This window comes from Geotrypetes seraphini, chromosome 7 (genome assembly GCF_902459505.1).
Source record: "Geotrypetes seraphini chromosome 7, aGeoSer1.1, whole genome shotgun sequence".
Classification (NCBI taxonomy): Eukaryota; Metazoa; Chordata; class Amphibia; order Gymnophiona; family Dermophiidae; genus Geotrypetes; species Geotrypetes seraphini.
In genome coordinates, this window is record NC_047090.1 from 87,198,546 (window position 1) to 87,211,043 (window position 12,498).

The window sequence follows — 12,498 nt, forward strand, 5'->3', positions numbered from 1 at the left end:
AAAATTAGCAGGTAAGCTGTAGTTTCTTCTTTCTGCTCATCTAGTCTGACATCAACTTTATGTCCTCTGGCTCAAGACACAGTTTAAAGTAGATTACAAACAATTATGTTATGGAAACAAGTAAGATCCAATTAGCTGTAGCGGTACTACAATTAGAAACTGGTTATGAATCAATTCAAATACACATTCCAGGCAGTCAACACTCTGTCCTGCTTTTTTTCAAGCAGCAAAAAGAAGTGAACAGGAGTTAAAAGATGAGGAAATGGACCTGTTTACCAAATATTATATGGAATGGAAGGGAGGAAGGAACGGTAAGAGTACATCCTACCAGAACATTCCTCGCTTTTACTACAGAGTAAGTATCAAATTTAGGGAAATTTCCCATAAAATGGAAAACAGTTTTTATTTTACCCCTGAGTGATCCTTTTTCAGGCATTAAAATACTGTTGACGAAGTTGAAAATTATATTAAGGACACTGGTTTCCTAAGATATTCCTTTATACATTTATTTATTGGTTTGTAACATGCAAAATTCCATTGAATTTTGTAATTTCCATATTTATTTCTTTTTCAGATGCATAGAATAATAACATTAAACACCCTTAATACTTCACTATAATATTTTGAATTTTTTTTTATATCTTTATTAAGTTTTCAAGGCTAATAAAAAGTACAGAACATTATACATACATTAACAATCAGTTTAAGCACTTATAATCAACCAATAACAATTCAAAAAGAATAACCCCTCCCCTTTCAATACATTCAATCAAGGAATAAAACAAGACAGAAGAAATGTCCCTCCCCCCCCCCCCCCCTCCTTTCCCTGGATGTGTGCACAATCGACAAAAAATAAAAGATAAGAAACAACTATAACGAGGTAACAAAAGTTGTCAATGGACTCCAAACTAATCTGAATAATTTATTATGTCCCAGCATGTCAGCGTTCATCTTCTCATACTTTAGCATAAGCATAAATTCGCCCACCAAAAAGTAAAACTAAGGCGGTCCCAATTCTTCCAATTACGAGTAACCATTTGCATGGCTATCCCGGTCATGATAAGGAAAAACCGGCATTTATACCAATCTATTGGTGGTTTAATATGCAATATCGTTCCACAGATGACTACATCATATGTTAATGGAATTGATGACTCCAGAATGGTATTATATCCCCATATCGACCTCCAAAAATTGAGTAACAAGGGACAATAAAACAACAGATGATCCAGTGTCCCTATTTCAAGATGACAGTGCCAGCATCTATTAGATTTAGAACTATCCAACTTCTGCAAACGAACTGGGGTCCAGAAAGTTCTATGTAACCAAAAAACCAAGTTTGTCTCATAGATGCTGACGCTGTACATCTCATCCTCCAAGTTCAAATTCATGGCCATTGAGAAGCAGAAATCTGCAGCTTAATCTCAATGAGCCCCATCAGTACAACATTGGGCCCAGCATCAACATACGTTGAAACAGATTAGGTGGAGAATTATTTTTTCTTATTTCTAATCTTAATGTATATTTTCTGTAAACCGCTTAGAACCTAACGGATGTAGCGGTATATAAGAAATAAATTACATTACATTACAATTATTGATACTTTGGAAGGAAGGAGGGAGGGAGGCAACTAGGAGGCGAGATTAAACTACATGGAACAGAGATGGATATATCGTCTCAATACAGTAATCCCAAATGCAGTGTTCTCCCCAGAAATTTTTTCCAGCTGGGTGGCATGAAAAAGTAGCCGGATGGGGAAATTTGGTGGTGGGGAAAATTAACCCCCTCTTTTACTAAGGTGCGCGCAAACCCCTGTGCTATGTGGGAAAACTAACACCAGCTCAATGCTGGCTTTAGCATCTAGCGCATGTGGCAATTCTCCGCGTACTAAGCGCACGCTAAAACCACTATTGTAACTTAGTAAAAGGAGCCCTAAATGTGTACTATTTTTATTAGTTAATTATTATTATTATTTTCCAATGCTCAATATGACTTCCTTTTTTAAGGTTTGACACTTGTGCCAGAATATTTTTACTAAATTTAAGAAGTTTTTGCCCTCTTTCAAATGGTATAGAGGTTAAAAAAAGGGAAAGGCATTAATGAAGTCATTAGTTTCAATCTAGCCATTTATTTCTGCATGAATTTAAACAACTGAAAAAAAAAAAAAAGATAAATATAGCTGATCCAGTCATACAAGAAATGGCTCTACAGCAAGGGTGCCCACAATTTTTGGGTTTGCGAGCTACTTTTAAAATGACCAAGTCAAAATGATCTACCAACAATAAAATTAAAAAAAAAACCCACAAAGCACACTGTACGCAGAGAAAATGTTAATTATCATATATATTCCGCAGGTTTTTAAAGAGGTCAAGGCAGATGATTTTATGCAATGTCACCTCAGGAACAACTATACAAAAATAGACAAATATACCCCCTCCCTTTTTACTAAATCGCAATAGCGGTTTATAGCGCAGGGAGATGCGCTGAATGCTCTGCACTGCTCTCAATGCTCAAAGGCTCCCTGTGCTAAAAACCGCTATTGCGATTTAGTAAAAAGGGGCCATAGTGCAAAATATAGACAGCAGATATAAATTCTCAAAACAGACACATTTTGATCACTAAACTGAAAATAAAATAATTTCTCCCACAAGTGGACATGCTCTATGGCTGCTTTAACTGTAATGTAATGTAATGTAATTTATTTCTTATATACCGCTACATCCGTTAGGTTCTAAGCGGTTTGAAGAAAATATACATTAAGATTATAAATGAGAAGTAAGAAGGCGCTTGAATCTAAGGCTATATGCTACCATTCTGTAAAGGAACCTGGGAGCCCATTCACTGCTATAGAATAGGCGTTCCCTGTACAGTCTCAGGGTGCCTACGAGGAAGAACCCACTTGGAGAATTGCTCCTTATTTTTTTTAAGGATTATAAAAACAGAAGCAATAATGTGAAAAACAAAACCTAGCCTTAAAACAGGCTGAATTAATTTGTGAACCATTATTTAAAGGATACTCAGAAAAAATATTGTTTTCCCTTAACTTAAATGAAATAAACATATTCCTATCCATCATTTGACTATAGCTAAGTGCAAAAGAACCTCATAGAGCTGCAGTGAAATAGAAAAGTGATTTCGTTTTACTGTAATTTCTGCATTAAGTGGATTTGCACACCCCAAGCTCCTTAAATCATGATGCACTTCTAGCTTTTCCTGTATCAGACTTTGCAAGATTAATAAATGGAGCATCCTTCTGCCTGCCAGTTAAAGGATGAAAAACAAATGCTTATAAAGTTCAAATCACAGCTTGACTAAACTTGAACTTTCTTGATTTTATTCTTCCTGGCTGACCACTTTATCTTCCACAATAGACACCAAGGTTGCTTGGATCGGAGCTTTAAAAGAGCAAGCAGAATCGGGTCCGATGTCCGTGCGTTTGTTTTTCTCAAATGGTATACCACTACACTTGCTGCTTTTACTTGCTTCGGGCCTTCCTCGTTGCCGGATCCTGCCTACTTTCTGTTTCCGCGAAGGCAGGACCCGGCAGCGAGGAAGGCCCGAAGCAAGTAAAAGCAGCAAGTTGTAAGCTTCCCTCCGGGGCTCTAACGTGTGCGTGCTGGCTTCCCTTCTCTTCCCTCCGAAACCGGAAGTAGCGTCCAGGGGGGGAGAGAAGAGAAGGGAAGCTGGCACACATACGATAGAGCCCCTTGCTGCTTTTACTTGCTTCGGGCCTTCCTCGCTGCCAGGTCCTGCCTTCGCGGAAACAGAAAGTAGGCAGGTCCCGGCAACGAGGAAGGCCCGAAGCAAGTAAAAGCATGCTGGCAAAAAAAAAAAAAAAGGGAGGCGTCAAACAAAATTTTTGGCGGCAAGTCAGCCCGGGAAGGAGCATCGGCGGCAGCAGCAGCAGCAGGATTAGCTGGGCGGTCATCTAAATCAGCCGGGCGCAGCGCCCGGCTGTAAGGCCCTGGGGAGAACACTGCAAATGGATTAAATTTAGAATTGAAATGGGCTTCATTATTTTGATAGAAAAGTGTAAGGGACTCCTCTTTTAATTCATCTAACTAACCAATTCATCTAACTAACCCACAGTGCAAGTTATAAATTATAAAGTTAAAAATTTAAAACAATTTCTTTTTATAAAAAAATAAGGTCTCCTTCTGGGATGACTCTGTCTGGATATTTTGTTCCAAACTGGAAATTTTAATTTTAGCATTTTCCTTACGTGCGCCAAATATGAAATTATTTGCCCTCTCATCATAGCTTTAAAAGCATTCCAAATGGTTTCCAATGAGACTTCCTCTGAGGTATTGAGTTGAAAATACTCAACCATTTTTATTTGAATTTCCTCAAGAAAGTTTGAATCCGCAAGCAATGTATTATTAAGGGCTCCTTTTACAAATGTGTGCTAGCGTTTTTAGCGCACGCACAGGATTAGCACACTCTAGCCGAAAAATTACTGCCTGCTTAAAAGGAGGTGGTAGCGGCTAGCGTGTGCAGCATTTTAGCGCGCGCTAAAACCGCTAGCACACCTTTGAAAAGGAGCCCTAAATCTCCAAACAGGTCTAGTAAAATCTTTTTCACCAAGATGACATTCAATCCAAATACCTGCATGATCTGTCAAAAGAATGCTGGCCTTTATAACCTGTTGAATTAAATTATCTGAAACAAAAATATAATCAATTCTTGAAAAAGATTGATGAACCTGTGAGCAAAAAGAAAATTCGCGAGCATTGAAATGAAAAAGCCTCCATATCTTTTAATCCACAGGACTGTACAAGATTATCTAAGCCAGGGATGTCAGAGTCCCTCCTCGAGGGCCGCAATCCAGTCGGACTTTCAGGATTTCTCCAATAAATATGCATGAGATCTATTAGAATACAATGAAAGCAGTGCATGCAAATAGATCTCATGCATATTGGGGAAATCCTGAAAACTAGACTGGATTGTGGCCCTCGAGGAGGGATTTTGACACCCCTGATCTAAACCTAGTGATTTTAGTTGTTTACTAGGTTGTTTATCCAACAATGAATCCATGACAGCATTGAAGTCTCCTGACATGATTAGATTAGATGTAGCCAGTGACAGAATTAAAGTGTTGGAGTTTTTTAAAAAACAATTCAGCTGGATTTGAATTAGGAGCATAAATATTAAGAAGCTTCAGGGTGTCATTTCCTGAGGTCATATCAACCTGAAGCCATCTTTCCATAGGGTCAGCTTGATACTTTTCAAATACCGCAGTACATTTCCTATTGACCAGGATAGCCACACCTGCCTTCTTCCCCACAGCAGGTACGTAAAAACAATGTTTTACCTATTCCCCTTCAAGCTTGACAGATTCATTAGGGGATAGATGTGTTTTCTGCAGGAAGTAAACATCCGCCTCATGACTTTTCAGGAAATTCAGAATTTTTTTTCTTTTTATGGGATGGTTTAGCCCATTGACATTCAGTGAATAAAATTTTAAAGCCATTTTAAATCATGAATACATAACAACATATGGACAATTGATTCTAAAGCAAGCATCATCCACATCCATAATACCTCCCCTCCCCATTGAAATAAACAATTCATGGTGAACTCAGACCCTTTTAGCCAGACCCATAATCACCCACCCCTCCTCCCCGCAGACAAACACCCTAATAAAAAGACAATATTCCATCAAAATCTCCCTCAAATTATACCCAAAAAGTATTAGTTGCATTTTTTTTTCTTTAAAAAAAATTTTTTTTTTAAAAAACATGATTAAGGGGTCCTTTTATCAAGCTGCGGTAGGGGTTTAATGCATGTAATACATGCTGCGCTAGCCGCTAACGCCTGCATTGAGCAGGCGTTAGTTTTTTAGCCGGCCGCGGGGGTTTGCGTGTGATGAAATGTCCGACGCACTAACCCCGCTAGCGTGGCTTGATTAAAGGATCCCTAAATTAAAATCAATATTTAATAATTGATATATTATGAATAGAATATTGATAAAATAATTAGAAGAATAAATAGAGCTAATGCTTATTATTAATTAAAAAAATATCTCTTCTAAAAATTCTTTCAATTAAGTAATTAACTAAGTCTCTAATATCATTGAGCAATTAATTAATACATAGACTTACTACAAACAGCTTCCAAATCCATATGAAACAAGACGTTTGGCTAACTAAAATATTAACCCTTAACCCCTGAAAAATTTTTCCTCCTATGCATGTAAAACACCAAATACCTATTAACTAGAACTGTAAGGCAGAAAAAAGACCCAAGAATAAAACCATCTTCTGTTACAGGCTCAGACATCCTTACTCTTCTTATTCATATTACCCCCTAATATACAGACAACAATACTTTTCACCCTTTATTCGTTTAAGACTAACTCATATTCCTCTTCAATTTGATGCCTCATGTGCTTTTCAGTACTCATTTCCAGACAAACCAATTTTAGTGTCGCCGAGGTTTCACCATAGGATAATATAAATTTTCAAACTGCAAATTCTTTTCAATATAACCCGCAGGTTCTTATTTATTTTGCCGTATTTGAAAGCATGTAATTTAGGAAAAAAGATTTTTTTGTAAGACTAACTCATGGGGCTCCTTTTACTAAGGTGCGCTAGCATTTTTAGCGCACGCTGAGGATTAGCGCATGCAAACCCCATGCTAAACGAAAAATACTAACACAAGCTCTATGAAGGTGTTAGCGTCTAGCGCGCATGGCATTGTAGCGCGTGCTAGCACACCTTAGTAAAAAGAGCCCATAGTCTTCTTAAAATGTCATTTCCTTTCTTTTCAATTTGATGCTACCGAACCCACATCACACAGCAGTAAATGAGTCAAACCTCCATGTAGAATTATCAAGCAACCATTCTTTCTTGTTATCCTATATGCTTTTTAGAACTCATTTTCAAACAAACAAATTTAATTTTTGTTACCGAGATTTCACCAAAGGATAATATAAGTTTCTCTGTACTTGAATGCAGTAGATACAGTGCCAAATGTAATTAGGAAAAAAGATAATTCCAACCATTTTCTAATCCATCGCCACCCCATGTTTTTTAGTTTTCTTTTCCCTTCCGCTGCCTCCAATTTTGCACATAGTCCACCAGATGACAGTGAATGAATTTACTTAAGTAGAATTTGCAAACAGCTCCTCTTAAAAAGTGACAGGGTTGTCCATTATCTCCTTTGCTCTTTGATATTGTTTTAGAACCCTTATTAGCTATTCAACAAGCAAAGGAAATACAGGGTATTCCCCATAAAGATTGGGAATATAAAGTCTCTGCATATGCAGATGATATTACTTCATTTGAGAAATCCAAGAATTACCATTCCATGTTTGTTGGAATTGATAGAAAAATTTGGAAAATTCTCAGGATATAAGATAAATTGGAGTAAATCTGAAATTCTTCCACTTAATGTATATTGTACAAGGAGTTTGTTTGATACATTCTCATTTGTATGGAAGGAAGATGGACTAAAAAAATTAGGTATTTGGATTAAAAACACAATAGAAGATATGGTGAAAGAGAATGAAAAATTTATATTAAAGGTAACAGAAATGTGTGAGCAGTGGAATCCTTTGCATTTATCTTGGTGGGGGAGAGTTCAAACTTAAAATGATGATATTGCCTGTGGTTTGTTATCTAATGGGAATGATACCAGTTTTTTTTCAGGGGTCTTTTTATAAAAAATTGAATTCTATTCTTACAAAATTTGTTTGGCTAGGTAAAACTCCTAGAATCGCTCTAGTATCTTTACAAAAAACAATTAAGGAGGGCGGGGTAAGTTTTCCAAACTTTTATAGGTACCATCAAGCCTATATTTTAAGTCAAGGTATGTATTGGGTCCTCCCTGAGCTCATTAATTACACCCCGGATTGGTTATATTTGGAATGGCGACTCATGTTTCCTTTACATCTTTGCCATGTCCTTAGTATCAAGATGCCTAGACTGTATAAAGATAATAGAATTTTAATAGACACATGGAAAACCTTAAGATTTGTCAGCAATCTAACAAATATTCCTATTAGTAAATCAACAAATCATACCATATGGCTAAACCCCAAGATTCAAATTGGCGGATTTAAGATCATCTGGAAGCATTGGATGATTGCAGGTATAAGGACTTTAAATGATGTTATTTTAAATGGTAAACTGCTTGATTTTTCACAGTTGCAGCATAAATATAGTCTTAATAAATCACAAAGTTTTAGATGGTTGCAACTGAAGCAGGCCATTCAGGTAGGGTTCCCTGAATGGAAAAATCTGAATATGCAATATAGTCTGGAATTTCTATGCTTTCAGGCGGTCTTTCTGGGACACCAGGCCGCACATTGGTATAAAATTATAAGTGAATGTTAAAAAGAAACCCCAAAATAGTCTTAGAGATATTTGGAGCATTGAGATTAAGCATCAAATTTCAGCTTCTCAATGGCCACAAATTTGGTCTTGGAGGATGAGATGTACAGTGTCTGCATCTATGAGACAAACTTGGTTTTTTCTTCTGCATAGAGCGTTTTGGACCCCAGTTAGAATACCAAAGTTATAGTTCAAAGTCTAATAGATGCTGGCACTGTAATCTTGAAGTAGGAACTTTAGATCATCTTTTGTTTTATTGTCCCTCTATCTTAGCCTTTTGGAACTCAATTTGGGATCAAGTAAATTGTTTATTGGAAAAGCATGTGGCATTATCTTATGATACAGTACTATTTGGTATGCCAATGAGGAAAAAAAGCCAAATATCATCAAATAACAATAAACTTTTATTGTTAATGACAGGAGTCGCCATTCAGCACATCATAAGTAATTGGAAAAATTACAGTAGACTCAATTATAATTTCTGGTGGAACTCATTATGTCACTATATATGTGACATAATGAGTTCCACCAGAAATGGAATGGAAAGAACAATAGCTATAGAACAAGGGAACTATAAGAAATTTAATAAAATTTGGGAGCCATTAACTTCTTATTGTAATGAGTAAACACCATTTTCTATTGAAATTTACACCATCTAATGTTTGGGAGGGGGGGAGGTATATTTTTTAATATTCATATTGGGAAAATAATAGAGGAATGATGGGAGGGGAGGGTGGTAATTTTATGTATTGTAAGATAAATTAGAAAGATTGTCAAGTGATGTGTTTAATTGTATTGTTTCACTGTTTGTACACTTGATGTAAGATTGAAAATGAATAAAGAATTAAAAATTTTTAAAAAAAGTTTACTTATTACCCTTTCGTTCCAAAAAAAAGAAGGGAGTCTCCCATCAGCAAACTAGATCGTCAATCCGTGGCTGTCAAGTCCATAAGATTAGCAAAAATTTATAATTGAATTCATATTCTTTAATTCATTCCAAACGAAATCAAGTAGTGATAACTGTTGATTCAGTGTATGTTAGTTAGCATTTAGATAAACAAAAATCAGCAGCTTTGAACAAACTTGTGAAATAAACCGTTATATAATCTTTAATAACTGGCCGTTAGTCCATCGCTTGCTGTTGTTGATCAATAAAATCTTTCAAAGATTCATATGTATCATAGTGAGTGGTTTTATTATTAAAGATAACCCTCATTACTGAGGGATAAAATAAACCATATCTAGCATTTAATTGCTTTAATTGTGGTCTGAGCGCTAGCATCTGTTTTCTTAAATTAGCAGTACTCTTAGCAAAATCAGGGATTAACGATAATTTCCTTTCCTGCCACATTAAATTCTTCCTTTCTTTGGCAGCTTTTAAAACTTCAAATGCCTGATTAAATCGTAGCACTCTAAAAATGAAAGGTCTCGGTCCATTAAATCTATTATTTAATCTCCCAAGGACCCGATGCACCTGCTCCACCTCAAAGGGAGCCGAAAATTGAAGAGCCAACGGTCTGCCCCTTCAGTCCCCTCCTATAAACCCAAGACGTGCATTGTTTCATCTAGAATGGTTATTCATATTTTCCAATTCTTTGTTTAGTTTTATTATCATCTTATGGTCAGTACTATAAATATTTTAAAAAATAATCACCTTATTTCCACATAAATAAACAACCAAATACTTTTATGGACACACAGTGACTCTAGATTTCTAAGTGAACGCTCAGACCCATAACCAAACTCTAGTGAAAAGTCACGGAATCAGTTATAATAGAGACCATCACAGCAAGTTCATTGTCTCTGCCACCTGCTAATAACATACAAGAAAAAGATAGGTAACTTATCTGAATGCAGGATGGCACTGCTGTTGCTCTTTCACTGCTCCGGGTACATATTTAAAGTACTAACACATTGCAACTGCCATAAGCTGTTAAACCCCCCAACCCGGGTTTCACGATTGGCTTCATCAGGAGGGGTACTGCAAAGGAAAAACAATAACATTCTAACCACCTTCTACTGTGACAACAGGGTCAGGGCGAACTAGAAACTAGAGAATGACGAGGTGTCAAAATTCATCACCATTCCTATAACCGCGGGAAACCATCTTCATGTCATTCTTTAAGGAGAGAGGGAAGAATTAGAGTATAATTGGGCACAACCACTGACCCTCAAGCTTTGCTTTGAAGAATGCTGGTGTAGAAGGACTGAGGTTGAAATAGACACTAGAAAATGACATGGGATTATTTCCCGCAGTTATCCGCGGGGACGGGAATGGTGATGAATTTTGTCACCGTGTTATTCTCTACTAGAAATCCAAGACTAATAAATGCATTCAAACTAAATGTTTCAAAACCTTTCAAATACAGTGGTACCTCAGTTTACGAGTGCACCAGTTTGCGAGTGTTTTGCAAGACGAGCAAAACATTCGCAAACTTGGTGCCTCGTAAACCGAGCTTGCCTCCCCTCCACCGCGATCCTACTTTCTCCCCCCTGAGCAGTCAATGCTCAAAGCCACTCCAGCCCAGCCCAGACCAGAAGAAGGAGGATCTCCGATGTACCGCCCAGCCCAGGCCGCGCCAGAAGAGGGAGGATCTTCGGGCACCGGCACTGGTGCCAAGTCGGGTAAAGGAAGTGTCATTGACTGCTCGGGGGGGGGGAGAAAGTAGGATCATGGGCGAGTGGGGGGAGGATGCCGGTTCGCAGGGGGGGAAGCCGGATCGCGGGGAGGGGTTTGGAACAGCGTCGGATTCCTCAAGGGGGGGGAGAATGGAGCAGCGCCGGTAGCCTCGGGGGGGGGGAGGAGGTGGAACCAATCAAAGCAGTTTCCCTTACTTCCTATGGGGAAACTTGCTTTGATATACGAGTGTTTTGGTTTAAGAGCATGCTTCTGGAACAAATTATGCTCTTAAACCAAGGTACCACTGTACTATTAAACAGGCTTACCAGGGACTGGACACTCTTTCACCCAGCTGACAGGCAACTCTATCGATGTTGAAACCCAGAGCAGTCCCAGAATTTGAAGCTCCAGCCAACCAGGGTCAACCATGATGTCAGACGCTGGGGGCAGAGCTTCGATGATGTCATAGAATTTCAACAAACTTTAAATCTGAAACCAATCTATTTCATTATTTAAGCCCATTGGAGCTAGAGTTTGCCAATTGTAGATGAATCGATGTTCCTGCTGTAACAGGTATTGAGACAGGTTTCCTGTTTTTTTACCAAGCTTTAATTAATACTGTATATTGGACCTGTTCAATTGTGTGGCCTGCCTCCAACCAATGACTAACCAAAGGAGCTGTATTCCGCTGGCACCGAATATTGCTGAGATATTCAGCAATGCGAACCTTAATGACTCTCCTTGTCTGACCTATTGCCTAGAAATGTCCAGTTGTTCTACTTGTTATCTAATTTACAACATCTCCTGGAATAACCAGCTATCTCAGCTCATTTGTAACCCAAAATTGTAACCTTCCTGGAAATGTCCAATTAGCTCTTTTGTAATCCGCCTTGAACTGCAAGGTACAGGTGGAATAGAAGTCACTAATGTAATGTAATGTAATCTATGTAATATTTACCACATGGGCATATAATACAATATACCACGGCCTGAGAAGTACAGTCGGTGCCAGTTTTTAGAAAAAAAACATTTTCCCTTAGTACCAGGTATTGTCAAATAGTCAGTGCTCAAGACATGCTGGCAGTACGTACAATGCCCACATTGGGTATGGGGAACCAAGTCCTCATCATCTCTAACACCCTTGTGTTTTAATATCTGTGCTAAATTATGGCCGCGAGTAAATGAAAACCGGGGTATTTTTTGAAAACCTGCATGCACCTGAAGCACTGACCAATGTTTGATACTAATCTACCGAATATTATAACTAAGGTTGTAGAAAGGCAACACACACACTAAATCATGGTCATCTTGACGCTGCTTGTGTTGAAATAACCACTCCCGCTGGCAACAGTGGGCTCTTTTCCAGGCTCGTTTGACTACCCGAGAAGGGTACCCACGCTCCATGAATTTATCATACATCATCCTGGCCTACTCCTGAAAATCAACATCATCAGAGCAAACCCTCTTCAGCCTAAGGAATTGACCAATAGGAATGCTGTCATGTAAGGGTTTAGGATGGAAACTACTGTAATGTAAGATCGTATT

The 12,498-nt window shown here is 38.0% G+C and overlaps 1 protein-coding gene across 3 annotated transcripts in view; it reads left to right on the forward strand.

Moving 5' to 3' along the window:
• The window catches only part of PPP2R3C (protein phosphatase 2 regulatory subunit B''gamma), a 109,044-nt gene that overhangs the window by 3,902 nt on the left and 92,644 nt on the right, over nt 1–12,498 (forward strand). For 2 of the 3 annotated variants that reach the window (XM_033952473.1, XM_033952474.1), the window contains exon 2: nt 228–355. In XM_033952473.1, coding sequence (XP_033808364.1) covers nt 228–355 — 128 coding nt within the window. Of the gene's footprint in view, nt 1–224; nt 356–12,498 lie in introns of all 3 variants that reach the window. The other variant, XM_033952472.1, reaches the window with a different exon arrangement.